This window comes from Octodon degus, unplaced genomic scaffold, assembly GCF_000260255.1.
Source record: "Octodon degus isolate 3935 unplaced genomic scaffold, OctDeg1.0 scaffold00002, whole genome shotgun sequence".
NCBI classification, from domain to species: Eukaryota; Metazoa; Chordata; class Mammalia; order Rodentia; family Octodontidae; genus Octodon; species Octodon degus.
Genome location: NW_004524578.1, coordinates 6,476,619 through 6,498,542, shown reverse-complemented (window position 1 = coordinate 6,498,542; position 21,924 = coordinate 6,476,619). Strand labels below are relative to the sequence as shown.

Sequence of the window (21,924 nt, the reverse complement as noted above, 5' to 3'; positions counted from 1 at the left end):
GCTCTTCACGGACCCACTACTGGAAGGACAACGTGGGAGCTGGCCTGTAACCAGGCGCAACGGTGGCTGTCTCCTGCTCACAGAGGGGCTAAGACTCCACGGAAAGCCACTGTCTAGAAGCAGCCTAACACCCTCTGAGCACTTTTGGGTTGGCTCTCCACGTCCCATGACACACACTGCTGACTTCCAAAGAGGTCATCACGGCCGTCTCTGGTGACTTACAGTACAGGTAGCTGGGTCAGCAACACCATGGCTGCAGGGGAGCCAAAGTCGCCACTGCTTTCCACAGTGTTCAGATCTGCTCTGTCCCCTAGAACTCAACACGCCTTTTACCACATTCAGGGCTTTAAATATCCATGGTAAACTAGGAAATGTTCTGGAGAAGTGTAAAGTGTAAGCTCACAACAACTCAAGTACAAGAGCATGAAATATAGGTGTTTACGAGGAAGTTGTAAACAGAAGCAACAAGAGGAACTTCAACTTAAGCGGTGAGAGAGAGGGCCGATGTTTTGTTAATTTATGGCATTATGCTGTTGTTCTTTCACTCAATTTAAGAGAGCACAATTCTTTCACTGGGCTAGAGCTCCATAAGTCATGTATACACACGCACTTACACCAACAAGAACTTCAGCAAATCTTAGCTGAAGTGAGGCACACAGACTACAATGCAACCACAAGACATACACATAATTTTTTATACTTGACATGAACTAGAAACATTTAATGAATTAGAAAAATTTAAATCTGACGTATCTATAGGTGAATTTTAAGTGTAGGGACTTCACTTGCCCACACCACTGCACAGGAGGGGCTGAGGTCCAGGAACCTCGTGGCTGTGGGAGGTACGTGGGGCCACAGCAAAACAGCACTAAGGTGCCACATTTTGATTCTTTCTTTTAAATTCTGTGCCTGAACTGGGAATAAAGAGAACAAGTGCTTCCCCACCTTGAGGCAGCTGATAAGCACTCTGCCACACCTTTGGTCACTGGTTTGATCACGCTTTTCTCCTTTGTGGTGGCTAGAAGAACTAAAAGTAGAACTAAAAGCTAAAAGAACTAGAAGCAGTGGGGTAGAGGAGACATGTGCAGGACAACAGTGAGAAAAGGCAGGGGCCAGGTAAGTCACGTGAGCTAGGATGTCAGCATGGGAGGTAGTGGGCTGCAGAGGCATGGCTTCGGGAGGCCTGGTGTGGGGCCAGGAGACTCTGGGAAGAAAATGTGGTCCCCAAGGCACAGAGGTGCCCATGTGGACGGGGTCTGAGGAATGCTATGTGCCTGTCACAAGGATGAACACCTGCCTGTCTTTGAGAAATCCTCTACTGAAGAAACCTACAGCCAAGCGTGGAGGCAAGAAACCCTCCAGGCTGAAAAGCATGCTGGCCTCAAGCACAGAGTTTTCTCACAGATAAGTTCTAAAGGAAAAAGAACAGGCAGGGTAAACAAAGTCGGTGGAAACCAAAACTGACCTCCATTTCCGGCCTCAGAGACCTGAGGTAGCTCTTGAGATCCCCCCGTGTCATCAGTTCCATGATGACCAGTGTGGGCTGGCCCTGGGACACCACGCCCAGCAACCGCACCTGGGAGGAGGCAAAGAGAGAAGGACTCAGCTGGAGGGAGCCGTCCCACTTATCTGGATCTGTATTTGTGATGTGGGGGTCAACACAGCTGGGCCTCCACCCATCAGGCCTGCAGGTAACGGTATGGCAGTGGGTAACTATCTAGAAAACAGGGGGCAGGATACCAGACCCACAGGTATGGCCACGGTCACATCTGTGGCGCTCTGGGGAGCCCTTCTGCCTGAGCTGGATCTTGCCTGCTTGGGGCCTTCCTCTCACCACATGGTGACAGTTGAACTCCTTCATCACGGAAGCCTCGTTGAGAAACTCAATCCTCTCACGCATGCTCGCAGCCTCATTCACGGTCTTGATGGCTACCCGAGTTTCGGGCTCATCTTTCACCACGCCTTTGGCCACCCCTTCGTAGACCATCCCAAAGGAGCCTTGCCCCAGCTCCCGGTTCATGGTGATCTTCTCTCGAGCTACCTCCCACTCATCGGGAACGTACACTAGAAGAGAAAGCAGGGTTGAGATGGGGCAGAGAAACTGCAGGGACCTTCGGGGGCGCTCCTGTACAAGATGCCACAAGGAAAGCAAAAAACATCAGGGGACAATGTTGGGGCCTACTCCAAAGTGTGCCCACAGGTTAAAGATTTGAGTAAGACTGCATCAGTCCAGTATGGGTTTTCCAAAGCTCCAAGGAGTCCAAGATAATTTGTGGCTACTAACAGCACACCAGAAAGACAGGGAAGGAAAAACAACCCAGCATAGGTCAGAAAACTGTGGTTGCTTTTTTATTATTAAATTTTTTAAAAAGTAAATTAATTACTGTGCTTACTAGCAATTTTATAGCTTAAATAGCAACAGGAGACAGAAAAACCAAATGAGACGGTCAAACAGAATTTAAGGTTTGGATCTTGCTCATATTCATCAGTGTATTAAAATGCAAATCATAAAAAGAGAGCAGCAGCAGGAGGAAGAGTTTTTATCCAGACTGGGAAAGGTCAGAGGCATGTGACAGGTGGCAATGTTTCACATCTGTGGTGGGCACACCCTGTACAGAGCCAGCTCAGCCCTGAGAACCTAAATGTGGCTAGTCCAGCTGGGATGTGTTCTAAGTGAAAAACACACATAGGACTGAAAGATCCAATAAAAATATCGTTCGTCCAATAAGTTTTACACTTATCTCATATTAAACCCAATAACATTTTTGTATATATTGGGCTAAACAGTGCCCTGGACATCTAATGAGATACAAAGGAACTAAGCTCTAGTACTGAAGGGACTTGGCAGTGTCTCCAGGACCTTGGCCTACACTCTGTGATGCACAGGGGACAGTCCTGGGGCTGGCTAGCTGACTACAGAGCCTAAACATGATGTCTGCTCCAGATTCTGCTTCTGGATGGGTTTGATCCAGTGTGACAAAAATAATCAAGTAATTCTAGATCGGAAGGATGGAAGAAAAGAGACAAGGAAAGAAAAGGGGAAGAATGAAAGAAAGCAAAAGCAAAGAGAGGCTCCAACCCGCAGCTCTAGCGAGCAGGGTGAAAATTACAATCAGTCTTATCTACACGATCTGCAGGAAATTTCAATTCGGAGCACAACCTTCTCGTGCTGTATGCTAAGGCGGTGGTGCAGAGGGCCACAGGCAGCACGCACTGCTTGGTGGGCTGCAGCTACTGGTGCTGGCTCAGGACTGGGGGCCTGGGAAGTGGGGGGCCTGCCTGAGCTTGCCTCCTGCTTTCAGAGCCGACCACGGGCCTGAGGCTGGCACAGCGCAACTACATTCCAATCTCTCCTGTCTCCAGTGCTGACCTCTAAGTGATATCTTAAAGGAAAGATGTTTAATACAAATCAGGTCTAGGAGACAGCACCAATCTGTACCTTGAGCAGTGTCTGACGTGAGGCTTGAAAGCATTTTGTATTGCATTGTAATTATGTGCTTAGGAATTTCTCAGATGGAACTCTGCCCCTGCAGGGCTCTGGCAGTTTGTGTCCAAGAAAAGGCTGAAGCTTGCTTAGGAGAGCAGACACAAAGAGCCAGGACTGTGAGTGTTCACAGCACCCTCAGCAAGTAAGAGTCGCTGAAAGAGTCACTGAATCCATCTATCTCTGAGGATTCAGGTTGGCACTTAATCAAAATGAACTGCACGGTACGCTACAGAACAAGCAGTTGAAGCCGATCATGCCCGATCTGTGTGGAAGGTCCCACAAGTCCTACACCCTCCATCCTTTTCTCTAAATTTCACCCAACAGCTCTGACTTCCCCAGCAGTCCTAAGCTCCACCAGCCAGTGTGGCTGCAAGATGCGCACAATGTTATCAGCACTCTCTGAAGGGGATTTGCAGGATGCTCTGTGAAGGGCGAGGTGCCATGCAGATCAGCTGCAGAGGGAGGTTTTCAAGCACCTTTGAACGACAATGCCTTTCTGCTGCCCTACGAGGAAAATGGCGATGTGCTTCTCGTCTCAAAGCTCAGTAAGTTAAGTTCCCCTGAGGTGAACACTCCCACCTGCGGGCCTGCGTGGCAGTCAGGTTGCTTCTGCTTTGTTCTTAGAAGAACTAGGACACATTATGAAAGCATTCTGGAAGGCCACAGGCTGAACTCAAGCCACTGCTTGAATCTGATTTGCCTCTATTCATGTTCTCTGGATGCTTCCAGCATATTTCACAGTCAACACCACACATCATCAATCTTTGGTTCTATATTTCAAATCAGAGTAGATTTTCTTGTATAATGTCAGACCATCCTTAGATAGTACAACTAGCCTGTGTCATCTCTACCAATCCTGTTGTCTGGGAAGACCCCATAACCTTACTTGATCCCTCCCTTCCCTTTCTCTTTCTTGTCCATCTGTCTGTCCTCTTAGGCTGCTACTGGGTGTGGTGGCACGTGCCCGTAACCACACCTATTCACAAGGCTGAGGAAGGAGAATCATTTAAGCCCAGGACCTGCAGGTTAGCTCTGGCAACAGACTTTGCCTTAAAAAAGGAAAATAAAGAAAAAAGCTACTATTTATACAAGCAATACAGACTCCTCTTCTGGTTTTTTTTTTTTTTTTGCTTTGTTTCGTTTGGCACCGTGAGTCTGAACCTGGGGCTTCATGCCTGCCAGGCAAGTGCTGCACCATTCCTGGCATTATCCTTCATTTTTGTTGTATTCTAAATAACAACCTCCATAAAAAGTACTATTATAAGTGTATGGTGTATTCTTCCAAAATGTTCTCTGTGCAGTACAGCACATACACATGTTCATATATATACATACATGTCTGTTAAGACAAGTTTGCGAGACCTTCCTATAAACAGGAAGGAGTCCTTATTTTTCTGCACCTGATTCCCATTCAGAAGAGGCTGTTTTTGATCAGCTTTACTATAAACATAATTCAATTAGAAATGATTAAAGAAACCATACTAAAGCTATACACATGTATACAGCGCTTTCAAATTACCAAAATATTTTCCTATGTTTTCTCATTTGATCGGGATAACCAATTAGAAATAATCATGACCGTGCCCTGGTTCCCACCCTTCCCCTTGTAGTCAGAAGGCAGCACAGGCTTTTCCTAGGCGTTCTTCCTCGGCATCATTGTTTATCCACCGGATGAGCCAGCTCTCGCCACTCCTGTGAGCCAGCTTCCCTGCCATCCAGGGCCTCCAGCCCCTTTCTGCAGGGACTGCACCATCTGGTCAACCAGACACAGCAGGAAGAAGGACTGGGGACCGTCCTCTCACCCAACACGCCAGTGCCTTGTTGTGTGACCTCGGCACTTCCATGGATGAGCTTATGGAAACCAAACCACCTGCAGGGTGAGCGCTTTCATAAAGTTCCAGGGTCTTAACTTGGAGGGACCCAATAACAACTCCCTGCAGCCCAACTTTCTTAAAACGTTTGGAATGAAGCAAGACAGGAAAGAGGGAAAAAGAGAAACAAACATGAGTACAACCCAGCTCTCAGGGCAAACCTTTCCAGCTGTTCATATAATCACCCCTCATTACTTACTACCAAAGGGAATGTGAAGAAGGGAATGAATGTTATGATTCTAGCCAGGAGAGAATGACAGGAGGATTCCAAGATAATATACAGCAGCACAGCCATAAATGGCCAGAGGCCTGGAACACAGTGACCCCCAAGCTGAAGCCAGCATAAGGGGGCTGTTTGTCAGCTGCAGCAGAGTCTCGGACTGGATGCTCATAATTAGAACACTTCTTTTATCCCGGCACACGATTTTAAGCAATTAAATATATTTATTACTGTGCCTGCCCCCTCATCCCTGAAGCCTGCTTTTCCTTGGGGCTCCCATACTGTCCCAGAATTTCTGATAAATTCACGGAGCTGCTCGACATTTGGATTTAAAGAAAACACAGGAAGTGTTATCAGACTGGTGCCAGCCAAAGGTACCGGAACAGAATGCACACCTCTTCCTCAGGCCACAGCCTGACAGCTCCCAGGAGAGGCCCCGCCCACCGGCCTCCCAGGAACCTTACCATCCGCAGCACTGAAGTATTCTGGGTTAACAGAAGCGTACAACACTCCATTCCCGAGCCTGCTGTTATTTCTGTCAAAAAATAAGATCAGGTTGAAAACCCCAAATGCCCACATACTTCTGCTTAGGCTTTTACTTTTGTTACACCTGTCTTACTCGCTCTGTTTGACAAATGTCTTAAAGACACTTAAAGACAGAGTTGCTTGCTACGGAAGCTCCTGCCTGAATTCCTGATTCAGGTCTGGGCGGGCCAGCAGACATCTGAGGACACGTTTTTAGCTTCTTTGGTGGCCTCACATTAGGGCTTTTAAAGAAAACGTTTGTTTCTTTGCTCCATTGGCTATAGCAAGGCTTATTAGATAAGGAGGGCTAAATCGGCCCGCTCGGAAAAGTTCCACTTAAGCCAGAAGTGTCTGCGCCGGAATAGCCAGGAAGGGGAAGGGGCGCTCTGATAAAAGTATCATTGTCATTGCTGTTGTTCAATCATTAGAAAATGTTCTCTTTTCCTGGGAAGAACACTTGGCTAGAGAATCACGTTTTCCAGTCTGCACTATTTCCTCAAAAAGATGACCTTCTTTTGGGTTCAGATTGCCAAATCCTCAGATCACAGAGACAGTCTCAGCTTGGCCCCAGGGCTCACCTCTTCCGGTGGAAGTACAGCACTATCACCAGCCCCGTCACGATCAACAGGATGGTGACCGGCAGCGCGATGATCAGATAGATGAAGTTTTCATACGTTGCTGCAGGAACAAGAGGAAACAATACAGTGTCAGCAGCGAACAATCCGCTCATCTCACCTTGTTATATTCACTGGGAAGTACGGGGAAAAACAAAAACAAAAACCAAAACCCTGCAAACTCTTATCCTACCCGAGGAATTCCTGAAGGTAAACGGCATCAGAAATAATACAGCAGATAAGGTGGGACAAGTGCAGAGTGAGTTATATATTTTAAAGTACAGTGTATTTTGGTATAATAAGCTTAAATGATGGATGGAAAGAAAATAACCCTGAAATGCAGGTTGATTACTCTTCATGGAACACATAGTTGCTGAAATGAAACGAAAGGAGATTCCTACAGATCTAGCGCCGTGTTAATGCTCACCTGTTGCATCAGACACCGTTTTGCGTGAGCACCCCGCCCCCCACTGGATGGCCCCCTTGTCAGTGCCGCTCTATTTGTCACTTGTGAGAGTGGCTGAAGTGGAGATCGCAGAACTCGCTGAGGCACTGCTCACCAGCACCTGTGACAGGTGCGCAGGCACCAGAAAGTCAGATCTACGCCCCTGAAAACGGCGCCACGTGTGGGAAATCCGTGCAGTAACAGGTGGAGGAAAACGGACCATGCACATGGCAGGATGCAGGGAGGGAGGCATGGCGCAGAGAGGGTCAAGGGATGCTATTCTTGAAGGCAAAGTTCCTTTTGCCTGAGTACTGAAGGAGAAAGAAAAGCTGGACAGATAGTTTTCCCAGAAGACGGAAGGCTTAGATCTCTAAGCCTGGATGATCCTGAAAAGAAGTCAGGACCTGCAGATAAGGGGCCTTTTCCAGGCTACGTGGTTTCAACTCTGTTCCACATACTCAAAGGTCTGGGAAAGCTTTCGGAGCCAGTGATGAGCTGGTCAGGTAGAGGAGGGAACGGCTGTGCTGGAAGACAGACTGGGGGTGCTGGCCACCGCCATGTCCAGGAGAGCTGAGGGGTGTGTCCCACCCCCAGGCATGGTCTGTGCTCCTGAGTTCAGGCTTCCAGAAGAAACCACTGCTCCTGTTCTACAAACAAGATAACAGGGATGACCTGGCCTTCTGAGGGTCACACAAGTAGCTGGCAGGCATGGCCCCAGAATGGAAAAGCCCAGCCTGCCCACAGTCGGAGCTTGAGAGAGCCCTAAGACACAAGCAAGTGGGAAGCACGAGCTGCGGCAGTGGTGGTGGTGGCGATGGGGAGGTGTTAAGAGGCAGAACCCATGGGCTTGGGCTGGAACGAGAAGCGAATATGTGGGGAGCAGGAACAGCAAAGGACAGTTCGCCTTGGGGCCGGTGGGCTCGGAGGCCACTGAGCTGAGGAGCCGCCCAAGGACGGAGCAAGAAGCTGAAGCTCAGTTTGCGCCCAAGGACTCACTGGGGACCCGGTGGCATGGATCCCGAGTCACCTGCCACTGAGTGCTCTGCCACTAGCAACCATCATCCCCTATATTCTCCAGAGACCATTAAAGCGGCATTAATTTTTAAAATCAAAGGCATTTGTATCAAATTAAATATATTTTGTCTTCCAAAATGAATGGAGGCACTTGCAACTCCCAATTCCTGAAAATACTCACAAGGTAACAGGAAGCCAGGAGGCTTTTCTTTTCTCACCCTGAGGACTATTTCTTATGTTTGTATCACTTACACAACTGGTCAGGTTGTACTGTGTTCTTTTTGAGTTTCACATTTCAACAGGGACGCGGAGAAACTGGAACACATCCAGAGGAGAAGAACAAAATGATTAAATGGCTAGAAAATTGGTCTATGCGACTGGGCTACAAGAAAAGGCTGAAAGACCTAAGAATATTCAATCTGTAGAAGAGGAGCCTGAAGGGTAGTTTAATAGTATTCAAGAACACAAAGGGCTCCTAAAAACAGAGCAGGTGCCAGAGAGCTTCCAACGCCTGCCTCTCCTGAGGATTAAACAGCAGGAAATGAAACCCAACTGCAGCAGGGGCCTTGTCTGACATAAGCAAAAGCTTCCAGCAGCAACGCCAGAGCACGGTTTCAGTCTCCCTGCGGGCAATGCCAACTTCTGGGGGAGAAGCTCTGCAGGAGATGCCTGGATTCCCCGCAGCAGCACCGGTGCACTCCCAGGGTTGCGAATGGGACACGAAGGCAGACAGGACACGTCCTCTCCCAAGAGCGGCCAAGTCTGCTGAGCCCCAGAAGCAAGGGCAACTCTCTCATGGGCCAGAGCCTGACACCAGGCCCCCAACCCCAGGCTCGACTAGAGACTCTGGGGCAGGCTCAAGGGAGAGAAAGTTCAAAGACGCTGCCCAGGACAGGGTCACACCGTGCGTGTTCTCGGGGTGGACGGCGGCAAGAGCCGCTATGGTTAGGTTAGGTGTCCCTGAAGGCCCGTGTTGTGCAGGCTCGGACCTCAGCTTGTGGTGTGACTGGGACTAAGGCCTAGCAGCAGGAAGGTAGGCGGGGGAGGCATGGCCTTAAGGGCATGCTGGGGCTCTGGTCCTTCCGGTCTACTTCCTGGTCACCGAGCAGCTTTCTTCCCTCCACACTTCTTACCATGGTGTTCAGCCTCATCAGGGGCCCAAAAGCAACTGACTGTGCACAGAAACCTCAGAAAAACCATGAGCCAAAACAAACCTTTCGTCCTTGGAGTTTGATCTATCACAGGTATTTGCTCACAGTAACAGAAAGCTAACACAGAGGCTAACTGGTAAGACCAGGTTAAGAGATGAAATAGGAGAATGCAAATGCTTTCAATTGAGAAAATGACCTGCTAAGCATCTGCTGTCCCCTAGACACTGAGCCCAGGCACAGCGCCGCGCCAGGTGCACACGATGTTAGCATGTGGTGTGCAATTCTACCCTGCAGTATCTTCCCGCTGTGTGTCTCTAGGAGAATGTTCAGATATCATGCGTAACACTGAACATCTGGTACTGAACTGATGGACTACTAGAGTCCTTATTTTCTAAACAATTAATGAACCCACAGAATTATGTATTATTGATCATATACAGCATGTTTTGAAATAACTATATACTGAGCTAATTAACACGTCACCTCACATTCTTATCAATTTTATGTGGGAGGAACATCTAAAATCTACCCTCAGGAATATTCAAGAACATGTTATTGGTAACCATGGCATGCTGTACAACTGATTCTTTAAATTTATTTCTCTTATTCCAACGTCTCTTCAGAACCAGACCCTTCCAACTTCTTCTAGTAAGTACTACTACTACTCTCTACTTACATGAGCTCAACATTCTTAGATTCCATATATAATGAAATCATGCAGTATTTATCTTTTTGTGCCTGGAGTTTTTTTGTTGTTGTTTTTGTGTTTTTTAATGTATTTGGTACAGGGTCTCACTACACAGCTTGGCCTCATAGTGATCTTCCTGTTTTCAGCCTCCCCGTGCTGGGATTACAGGCGTGCGCCACCACATCTGGTCTCTCAGCCTGCTCTGAGCACCTAAGGGCAGGGCCAGCACAGCATGTGGTACCAGGGATCAAACCCTGGTCCTTGTGCTTGCCTAAGCCGGTGCTTAGTCCGCTAAGCTATCTCACCAGCTCCCTGTGCCTGGCTTATTTAACACATATCCCACTTGCTTTTTGTGTTGCTGCAAGACCGCCCTCTTTCTTAAGAGATGGAAAATGTTCCGTTGTGTGTATATATACATATTTTAACCCATTCATCTGTTGTGACAGCTGCAGTGGACACAGGGGTGCAGGTAGCTTAAGACACTTTGAGTTCATTTCCCTGGGTATACACCTAAGAGTGGCTCTGCTGCACCTGTTGAGCCCTTGTTATAATCAGACTTCAGAGCAGAGAAGCAGAAGTGCAGACACTGGAAAGGAAAAGCCCATGAGGCCCCCACGTACTGCCATGAGCTGCAGCTGGGCTATAAGGTGCTTTGCAAGGCCTTGTACTCTACTGGCTAGGCCCCCAGCTTGTTTTTAAAATACAGATTGCTCAAGTTGGCTTTGAACTTGTGATCATCCTGCCTCCACTTCCCAAGTGACTGGGATTATGGGCACATGCCATCATGCCTGGCTGGGATGCTATTTTCTTGGTCATTTTTTGCAGTTGGATCTTTATATGTAGTTCAGTTTCAGGCTGGCTTTGAGATCACTATGCAGCCCAGGCTGGCCTCAAACTTATGGTCCTTCTGTGTCAGCCTCCAGACTGCTAGGGCTGCAGGTATACACCACCACACCCAGCTCTGGACTGTGACTATTACTGAGGAGTAGTGAGAACACTATTATAGCAAATTTGATCCCATCATATGAACACAAAATAATCTGAAATATTGTATCAGTTTCTAATAAGACATTTTAAAAACTCTCAGTTGGGATATAATTTCATAAAACAAAAGACTAAATTTTCTTTGTTAAACAACAAGTATTTATATATGGTCCTCCTTGTGCTCAGATATTTTACAAAATTCAGTTTTATAATCAGACAGTAATCCCACCAAGTGGGGAGGCTACAGCAAAAGGAGTCCAAGTCTGATGCGACCCTGGACAATGCAGCGAGACCTTGCCAAACAACACAGAGCTGTAGATGTAGCTCAGGGCGAAAGCCTTGGGACAAACAAAACAAAATGTCCCACATGACTGAAATCATCACAGGGAACAGCTTTCAAATAACTCGGCTTTGCTGATGGCTTGAGCAAACCCTGTAACATCACCCGACCACTGCATATGGTGGTGAGCCCCGGGAGCTTCCGTGCACACGGGTGGATGTGCGCTGGTACTTCAAGTGTGCAGCTGTGTCTCACCAAGGGGAAGTAAGACGGCCTCCGCGGGGTACTCTGTCCTGAGGTTCTTACCATGCAGCAGTGAGACCAGAGGCTCCCTTCTAGGATTCTAAGCCTTGACTATGAACGGTAACAAGTCACTGCCCAAGCAGGGGTCAGGACTGTCAATTCAACATCTGCAGAATAGCTCTGAACACACCAGTGTGAAAGCCAAGATCTCTCCTGACTCTCTAGGGCTACACAAAGAGGCCCCAGACCCTCCAGCTTGTCACATGCAGGAGGAAACATGGGCCAGCACTTTTTCCCAAGCTGAGCTCCCAGTCTACACACTGGCTCCTCAATGTGTCCCTTTTAAACATGGGCCACCTCAGTTCTAACAGATCAGAGCGCCTTAGCAACCCAGGCTTCCCACACTTGCCCCGATCAGGATTTAGCTTTATGACACTACTTCTTTGACAAGCCTTACTTTTGGCCGGGACATAGAAGAACACAGGATCTGTCCATGACCCATTCCCAGAGAGCGAGGTGGCCTGAATCCGGGCGGTGTAGTTCCCTGGGTTTAGCCGGCTCAGTTTGGCCCCGCCATACTTCCTGTATTCCTGTCTGGACACACATTCTCGCTGATCCTGGGGAAATAAAACATGCGTGTCAACTTCCTACAAACACAGGAGACATCTGGCCCCAGCAGCTCATGACACTGGTGACTCTGGGTACCTAAACTGGGGCCACCCCAAGAATGATTCCAGTTGGCAAAAAGGGGAAGGAAACCAAATCCTGTCAGGCAGTCCCTGAGTTACTTAAAGAACACCCAAAACTTGTAATCGTTTCTATAAGCAAACAGAACTACAGAAGAATTAGAAATTGCTAAGGCGGACATGCTTATGCGGGTCGTCACCCTCTGCAATGTGCCGCTGAGGGGCCCTAGCAGCAAGGCTGCTCCATGTATGCGCTGCACCACTGCTCTGAGCCCAGCAGCTAGAACAGCCTCAACTCTCGCTCCCTCCCTCCCTCCCCGCACTGCTGGAGGTTAAGCTACCCAGGAGGCAAGCTGTGTGATGCTGTGCCATGCTCTGCTGTGCTATCCCAAAGCTACTGCACACGCGCGCAGCCCCGGACCACAGCCCCAGGCGTACCTCGGTTTGCGATCCGTACTTTATTTCATACATGAGAATCAGTCCATTGGGGTTCTCTGGTTCTGGCCACTTTAAAAAGATGGAGTTCTCAGGCCTCGACTCCCATGTCACTGGGCCAGGAATGTCGTCTGCTCCTTCTGTTAAACCATTTAAAAAGCGGCAAAGTTGGACTGGGGTTCTCAGGAAGGAAGACAAACGCGAGGCTAAGCTGTGAATGCACGCTTACCGCACGGGGCACAGTGGCCCAGGGTGTGTGACTGAGCCGCACCCCCGCTGACTCTTGCGTCTCAATGCATCACAGCATCCTCCCTTCGCCCCAGCCCCCACCAGAAAAGCCTGCAACCAAGCACAGCGGGAAATTCCTGGTGCTCCAAGCATCTTTCTTTAAATGCTGCTTCTATCACTTGCAGAAAGAACCCTCTTAACACTGCGGCACCGAATGGGGGTGCCAGCCATACTGAAGCCATACACAGACATCTATTTGCAGGCCACGTCTGCACAGCGCAACTGCAGTCCCCATGAGCTGTGAGAGACAGTCACATGGCCAAGCCGCTGGCAGCGAGCGAGCGTCCCTCCCTGGCCACAGTCCTTCCTAGAGCTGGTCTTAAGGAACACATGAAGGCTTAGCTCTAGCACGGCCCTTAGAACTCTCATGTGCTCAAGAGCCGAGCTTCTGGGAGGTGACTGAATCTCAGGGGCGCTACGCTCCTCAGCCGGCTCTGCCACTCATGTGCTAAGGAGCTGAGGGCACTGCTGGGAGGGGCATCTGGTCAGAGGCGGTCACCAGGGGCATGGCCTGTTGGGCATGACTCCCTCCTCAGCTACCTCATTTCTTTCTGTGCTTCCTGACCACCACGACGTGAGCAGCTCTTCTCTGCAGCAGGCTGTTTCACCGGGCCATTTTGGGATTTAAGCCTGTCCACCACGGACTGAATTCACACAGTGAGCCAAAATAAACCTCTTCTCTATGTTGTGGGCACTGAGTATTGTGTCTCAGCCACAAGAAAGTGACTTACACGAGGTCACCTCAACAAAGCAGCTACAGTAGTCTGGTTCTGAAGCGTCACCCAAAGGCCTGGTCTCCAGCGTGTGGTGGAGCTGCCGGGAAGGACATTAGGCCAAAGAAGCACCCTCAAAGGGTGCACTGAGACCCTGGCCTCTCCCTCTTTTCGTTTTCCAGCCTCCATGAGGTGAGCAGCTTTCTCCCACTGCAAACTCTGCCCATGATGTACAACTGTGCTACCACGAACCCAAAGCAACTGGGCCAAGTGACCATTAGTTGAAATTTCTGGAATCACCAGCCAGAAATCAACATTTCCTCCATTTAAGTTGTTTCTATCTCATTTTGGCACAATGACTGAACACTCCCTCACACTGCAGGTAACTCGAAACAGTAGTGAATCTGGGAGAATCCAAGGAGCAGGTGCACTTAACTGTGCACAAAGGGAGCAAAGGCTGAAATGCACAGTGGAAACCAAGAGGAGAAGGGACCCTGCAGGGAGCTATGCGACAGGAGACGGGCTCCGCTTCCTAGCTGGCTGCCTCCCAGGGATGGCACACTGATAGCTAAGACTGAGTCTAAGACTCTCACCCCAAGTGCCAAGGTAAACCGGATCACGCCATACCTGCAGGCATGGTTCTTGCAAAGACGAAGTTGGAAGCACTACAGCCCAGCTTCTCAGCCTCGTGGTTACAGCTGTGGATGTCAATCCGGTACAAAGTGAAAGGGCGTAGGTTGGAAATGACCGTCCTCTCCTTATTATCCACTCTGCTCTCAAAGAAGGGGTATTCTGTCTCCAGCTCCTCTGGGTCTGTGGTATTGTAGGTGTCAGCCACCGTAGTGTTCCTGCTTCGGCTGGGCATGGTGGTGTTGGCCACCTGCATAACATCTCTCCGCTTCCGTTCAGGCCTGCAGGCAAGAAAGAGGCTTGTTAGTGCTGCTGCCTCTTCTGTCTGCTCTTTGATGAGGGCAAGAGTAACAGGAAAGAAAAATCTTCACCTTGGATAAGCACCACCTCAGAGCAGGGGGGGATTTTGTTTTTTAGTATTTACCCTGCTTTCTCTGCTCTACACCCCAAGAACCAGCATATATACCCTGGCCCTGGCTCCTGACGGGATTCACTTTAAGATATCTCTAAACAAACGCCTCAGCCACTTGGTCACACAGAGCCCCGCTGCATCAGAAGCCAGTGGCATCTCTTCTTGGGCCTCATGGCTAAGCATTAAGGGTTCAAACTCATTCAACACATACTAAGATTTTTTGGGGAGGGGTGTTGCTCAGGCCCCAGAAAAAAGGGACAGAAGGAATTCAAAGGCCACAATGGCACACTTTTGATTCCTTCTGAAATAAGGTGACAATGTATTGATCCTAGCAGCACATGCCTGCACACCCAGCCCCTTTCTGGGGGCCTCCAGCTGACCGACGCTCGTTCTCTACCCCAAGCCTGCCGTGTGTGCCGTACTCCTGATGGTCTCTCTGGCCTTGCCTGCTGCTTGGCAGTGGCCACTGCGGTCTCCTCAGTATCCTGCCCATGAAAGGGGACGAGTTTTCGTGATGGATTTAAGACTCTGAACAATGGCTACAGGAACAGTAATGAAAGAAAAGCAAAAGGGAACATACAAAATCCCCAGGGGACATCACCACCACCCCAACAGGCCAACAACGGGGGCTTGACCTCCAATGGTTGCTTTAGTAGGATTTGAAAAACTGGGATTTTTAGGCTCCTCCAGGGCAACTCTACAGGCTCCTCTCACTCACACGAAGCAAGGAAAATGAACTTGAGAGGAGAATTCACACAGGACAAGCAGCCGTGAGGCTGTGCACAACTCGGAGGGGAATGGAGGAGGAGAAGAAGAAAAGGAAGGAAGGAAGGAAGGAAGGGAGGGAGGGAGGGAGGGAGGAGGGGAGCACAGTGTTGAGGCCACTGGCTGGTGACATGGTCTTCTGAATGGGAAAAAGACCAGGAACAAATGGGATGAACCTCTTCTGCTAAGAAAACTAAGTCCCAAAGAATAGGGGAAACACATGAGCCTCCAATACAGAAGATAGTAACATCAAGAACAAAGGTTCTGAGGGCATCCTGGGATCTCTGTGGAGGCTCACAGGAGGCCTAGCGGGCTTCTTGCTGGCCCCTAGGCCGAGATCTGGAGGCCAGAGGCAGGGGCAGGGAAAGGGCCACTGGCTCCCAGTGTGCTTGGCTTGTGGATTCCTCTGCAGATAAAAACATCATTCTTTGTGTAGTGACATCAGGCCCCACTGAAGGCAGAAACTGCACAACACCGAGAAACTTCACTCCAAAAGGTAGAGAAAGGAAAGTCAGGGGCAGGTGCAGCATTTTCACATTGCTGAGGAAGGAAGGGCTAGGAAATGAGGCCAATAATCCACCATCCTCAGGCCGTGCAAACCAACCAACCCACAAACTACCTTCCTGGAAGGAAGAACACAAGAAACCACATTCACTGCTAGACAGACTGCTTCCAACACATCACTAAGAAATCTCCTGCCTTCCCTTCCAAACTAACACAACACATGCTTGTGTCTGTAAGTCACCTACCATTTGGGTTTGAGCAACAGCAAAATAAGTGTCCACCCCTGCCCTACCCTACCACCACTGCTCGGGGCTCACATCAGCCATTAAGTGCACTCCACTGCTCTGGAGGCTGCACAGTTGCTGCCACTACCTCAGGGATCAGAAGTGAACAACAGAAGGCCAGCAGGAAGGCCGGAGCAGAGAGCACAGCGGCTCACATGGCTGCAGCTAACTCTACATGGCGCCCAAAGGCCAACATGGTGGCCAACTCTCCTTACTCCTCTTGATAACACAACCTACTTCCATGGGAAATCCTTTCACTTCTCAATGTGTCAACATGTTACTGACAAAAACAAATGCTCTGAAGAGAACAATAAAGATGCTAGCCAAGGACGACACTTGGTACCACATGGCAACTTCACAAACTGGCTTCCCATGCGCTTCTGACACCCAGCATGCTGGACCATGCAGAAGCAAGGAAGTCTAACATGGCCAATTTTCACCTTCAAGTAAATTGTTCCTAGGATGAACTGCATGAACTCAAAGTAGCTTTTGGATAGTCTAGCTACAAAACAAAAAACTAGACTGCATGATGTAGTTATTCTGGTCACTCCTATCTGTGAGCTTGTCAGAACTTACACAAACATCAGATTTAAGGCTTAGCAGGACGCAAACAAAAAGTAGTGAGTTCCTAATGAATTGTGGCCTCTCACCATGGATAAAAAATGGTATCTATGTTCATACCATGAAAAGAGAGAGCTGTCAAACTGGATTTGTTTTAAGACAGAGAAGTCAGACTGTGGGAATAGATGTGCGTGTTTCTTAGGATTTGGCAGACAGGAAACTTATTTTGACCCCAATGACACAACTGCTGGGTGTTAATAACACTGATGTCAACCACATCACTTAATCTGGTGTTCCACATCCGATAAGAAGGTATCATCTTGTGACTACAACTGGAAGTTAGGGCCTTTCTCCTATGGTGTGTACCTCACAGGCCCTTGTGGCAGAAGCGCGGCCCTCAGGGGCAGTAGTAAGAGGTAGTGAAACCCTTAGGAGATGGGACCTACTGGCAGATGCTTGGGTAACTGAAGGTGCTGCTCTCAGACCTGAGGAGAGAGCAGGCCGTTGGCCTGAGAGCAGCTTCTTATTCAAGAGCAAAGCAGATTCCTGGGTCTCTCTGGCATCTTGGTTTCTTGGGTCCCTCCTCCTAAGTGCTCTTGCCAGGGTGCTCCACCTTGTCATCCAGCCCAGGGGCCCTCACAGAGCAGAGCAGAGGATGGCTCCATGTGCTTTAGCTTTTCGAAGCTGAGAGCTTTACATACTGCCTAGTCTTAGGCATTTTGTTATAGCAACAGAAAATGAACTAATGAAACTTTTTAAATCCTTGACTTAGAACCACAATCTCTGAGGCAGGCTAGAAAGCACATCGGTGTAACCAACAGCCTTTGGTAGACAGTAAACAGACAGCCTCATGGGGCTGGCATGTCTAGCTCAGTGGTGGAATGCTTGCCCAGCACGCATGAGGCCCTAGATTTGATCCTCAGCACCACAACAAAACAAAATAAAAGACAACTTCCCACCATGCCTGCTGGGGACAATCTTTATTCATCCTTTCCTGTGGCATCAGGAACTGTCCCGCAGACCATGCTGAAGTGGGTGGAATTCAATGAGGGAAAAGATCCCTGAGGTCTGAGGATGCAGCCTACCTCTCAAACAGATTCTAAACTAATTAGGATACACAGACACCATGGTAATAAAACCAGAGTGCACACTGATGCTCGAGGCTGACACTTAGACAGCAGCACTAAGATCTGATCTTGGAGCTGCCCGAACAGGCCGGCAGAGGAACCACTGCAATGTGGGCAGTGCATCTGCAGCTTGGAAACAGAGAGACAGAGACAGACAGACAGACAGAGACAGAGACAGAGAGAGAGACAGACAGACACGCACACACACACACAGGGGAGGGGGAGAGAGACAGACAAACACACACGGGGGGGAAGAGACACACACACACACACACACGAGGGGGGAGGGAGAGAGGCAGACACACACACATGTGGAGGGGGAAGAGAGAGACAGAGATAGAGAGATAGAGAGACAGACACACAGACATGGACACAGAGACAGAGAAGGAGGGGAAAAGTTATTAAGCAGAGAGTAGTTGCTTTCTCAAAAAGAAATAGAATCTTCAGTTATAAAAGACTTTTATTTCCTACTTAACCGAGTCCTCAAAGTAAGAGAGGCTATCTTTGACCATTTTGCAAATATCCTAAAAGTCACTTGAGAGAGGAAAAGAAAAACTCTTTAAGACCCATGTGTCATTACAACCTAAGAAAGTTTTCAGAGACAAATTACTGTAAATATGGAATAACCTGCTACATACTTCCGAGGCCTCGGAGAACACGATAGGCAAAGCTAGCAGCTGAGCACCGTGGGGACAGGGTCAGGGACCTCCCAGGGCTGGTGTGATCCACCCACCATCAGGATTCAGGAGCAAGGCTACCCCCAGAGCTGTGAAGGGAGTCGTGGACCACCACGATGTCCAACTCCTGTCCCTGACACGATCAGGCTGCTCTACGGAGGTTTCCTTCAGTTTTCAAAAAACATTTGGTTTGCTATTTTGTTGTTGTGCTAAGGTAAACTGTTCAAATAAAGAAATCAATTACACAAATTCTTGCCATTTAACTGCATGTATACACGTGGGTTGGGCCTCACACTTAGCAGGCAAGGGCCCTACTACTGAACCACACCTCTGTTCCTTATAAACTGGTATTCAGAGACACAGCCTTGAAAAGTTGCCCAGGCTGGCCACCAACTTGTGGCTCTCCTGACTCAGCCTCCTGAGCAGCTGGGGCACGGGTGTGCCACCCCACCCAGCCTATTTTTAACTGTGTATTCAGCAGCATGAACTGCTGTATAACACTCGTCTCCGTTTCCAGAACATTCTCATCATCCCAAACAGAAAGCAACTTTCCTAGCTTCCTCCTTGCGCTACTCCCTGCTCCTGGTGAATCTTCTACTGCACATCTGCCTGTTCCATTTTTCCACACACAGGGACGGGTACGTGCGGACTTATTTCACTTGCATGGGTTCTCAGGCCTCGTGCATGCTCCACAGTGGTCTGACTTTGCTCCTTTTCACTGGTGAATTCCATCCCATGGAAGGCTGGACCTCCTTTGGCTCCTCCCCTTGTCTGAGGATGGACCCTGAGTTGTTTCCAGGCTTTCCCTGTACAGTGCTGCTACCCAATACTTCCTTTCCTCCACTTTTGGTCCTGCTTCATAAAGTGTGAGGCTGTAGCACAGGAGTAGAGACTCCTGGGGGCAAAGGCTGCCTCCTATTCTGAGCCCCAACCTACTTGTACAGGATGCCTGGGGAAGCCGGAAGGGGCAGCAGGGAAGAGCGAGTCCTGCTTTTTCTTTGGCTCATTTCCACGCATATGGGCAGGTGACTGACGCCCCAGCCTCACTTCCCATCCCCAAGGACCCCACCTATGGGAGGTGGTGAGCCCGAGATAGCAGTACCTGCTAATCCTCAGCACCCCACACCCAAGCCTGAGCCCCTTTTGCTCAGGCCTGCCAGCTTCCCCAGCCAAGCTGGAATCCTGTTTCCTGCTCCAGCCAGAGGCCCTTGTATCATGCCCTGCACTGCCCAGTACAGAGAAGCAAGGAACCCACCCTGGGAGCCACAGCCTTTCAAATGGCCCCATACCTGGGCACGAAGATGGAGTTGTGCAGGAAATTCTCAAACACCTTCCGGTACTCAGCCTCCTCCTTCTCAGCCTGCTTCTCGGCTTCCGTCTTGGGGCAAGCGCAGCAAGGCCCCTTCTCCCCACCGCACACTTCAGTCTTAGGATTCTCCGTGACCTCTTCGACGTCAATGGTGCCGTCTGCATACTTCCGGATGGGGATTTTGTCTTCTCAGAAAAGAGAAGCACAGAGGAGAATGGGAGTGAGAGCCTGGCACTGCACACGTGGAAGGACAGGGCAGGCTGTGGGTGCTGCCTCTTAACTAACTGTGAGTTGGTTTCCAAGCCAAGAAATTATACTTTCACCTAACAGGTGTGACACTGGGGCTCAGGTGCACCCAGCCTCCGGGCACGGGCGTCTCACCACCTCCCCGCAGCTGCACTCTTACCTTTGGAGCAGTAGTTGTGCCGGTACAGGTAGCCATCCTGAGGCTGCCGCTGCCACCGCACGATGTAGTAGCTCAGGTTCCCGTTGGGTAGAGACGGAGGGTTCCACTTCACAATGAGCTGAGAAGACGAGTTAGATGCCGAAAGGACATCCAGGGGAATGGAAGGGACTGGAAAGGAGGACAGAGAGCATTTCAGAAAATAAACGAGTTTAAGGTCGAGGCATTAGGGACTCTGTAAATCAACAGGAATTTGCAAGTATGACCTGGATAAGAAGACAGCAATAAAAACCGAAACACACAGTGAAAACCGAACCTTTTCAAAGAGTACTAATTTAAATGCCAACATCTCCCTTTATAGCATCTATTCTTGGGTAATCGCCGTGAAAACAAATACAGCTGAGTTGCAAGTAGAAAAGGTTCCCAGGGCAAGGGCAGGGGAGGAACAGCTGACTTAAAATCTACAGGTCATTCAGATACCCACATTTCTCTTTTCTTACAGCTTCCAAGCTGCAACACACTTACCTCCAGTGGTTTTACCAAGTGGAAAACTGACTGATTGGGATGTTAAATCTCTGGTAAAAATGTAAGAAGCTGAAGGGAACGGTGGAAGGAGGAGGAAGCTGGCTGTATGTGTGTGTGTGCGTGTGCGTGTGCGTGTGTGTACACAGAAGCATGCATGCCTCTGAGAAAGAGATCAGGGGAAAGGCAGTGCAGACAGCAAGGAAGCCCGCCAATCCGATAATCTGCTCCAGCCGATTGACTGGGACTCGACTGCAAAGCAGCCTACAGATGCAAACACGTGTAAGCCCTGATTTTAAGCAGAAGACTCTGTTACCAGCAAAAGAACACTGATTTACGGGCAAAGCATTATAATCCAATCAACCTCAACTTCTGCTGACACCCAAGCTCAGGCCAAGTGCTGACGTATCAGGGAGGAAACATGCATCCCAGGATCACTGACATCGCGTTCTCTGTCTACAGCCGTACCACTGCATGCGCCCAACCACATCTTAAATTGTGTTCTCACTGGGTTCACAAAAAGCAGCAATTTGGGTAGTTTTTCCAAAGCTCAAGAGGTACCTTCCCAGTATGCACTGAACCAACAGGCTGTTTTTAAATGTGAAATGAGAAACACTACAGGATACAGAACACAGGGATCCCAGCCTCTCCAAGGGGTAGAACTTTGGGGAAAGGCTATGGCTAACACTAGCTTTTCCAGAGAAAATACAATCACCTGTCCTTGGTCAATTTAGTTTCCAAAAGCAAGTACTTAAAAAATAAACAGCTTATTCCTATATGTTTCAATATAGGTGTCACAAAAAACAGGCACAAGAACAGTTATTAATCTGTTCCTACGACTTGTGAGGATAGGGCTGAAATGCAGGGAGAAGATTCATTCTGTACAGGGATTGGTTTTTTTTATCTTTTGGGGGAAAGAAAGATGTTTCTTAATAAATTTCTATAGTAAGGAAAAATTCCTATTTTTCTCCAACTCACTACAAGGACTGATTGCTGGGCAATCTAGAGGTGATGGACACTTCGGGATGATTACGTTGTCCCCAGGACCTTCTCTACCTGTCTGTTTCCTGGCTGCCAGGGGGTGAA

General features: G+C 49.0%; 1 protein-coding gene across 1 annotated transcript in view; it reads right to left on the bottom strand.

The window, feature by feature from the left end:
* The window catches only part of Igf1r (insulin like growth factor 1 receptor), a 284,489-nt gene that overhangs the window by 17,254 nt on the left and 245,311 nt on the right, over positions 1–21,924 (bottom strand). Inside the window, exons 9-17 of the mRNA XM_004623262.3 lie at positions 20,320–20,487; positions 19,894–20,098; positions 14,272–14,555; positions 12,647–12,783; positions 11,980–12,139; positions 6,682–6,781; positions 6,043–6,113; positions 1,835–2,064; positions 1,466–1,576 (exon numbers count right to left, since the gene is read on the bottom strand). Of these exons, the coding sequence (XP_004623319.1) occupies positions 1,466–1,576; positions 1,835–2,064; positions 6,043–6,113; positions 6,682–6,781; positions 11,980–12,139; positions 12,647–12,783; positions 14,272–14,555; positions 19,894–20,098; positions 20,320–20,487 (1,466 nt within the window). The remainder of the gene's footprint in view (positions 1–1,465; positions 1,577–1,834; positions 2,065–6,042; positions 6,114–6,681; positions 6,782–11,979; positions 12,140–12,646; positions 12,784–14,271; positions 14,556–19,893; positions 20,099–20,319; positions 20,488–21,924) is intronic.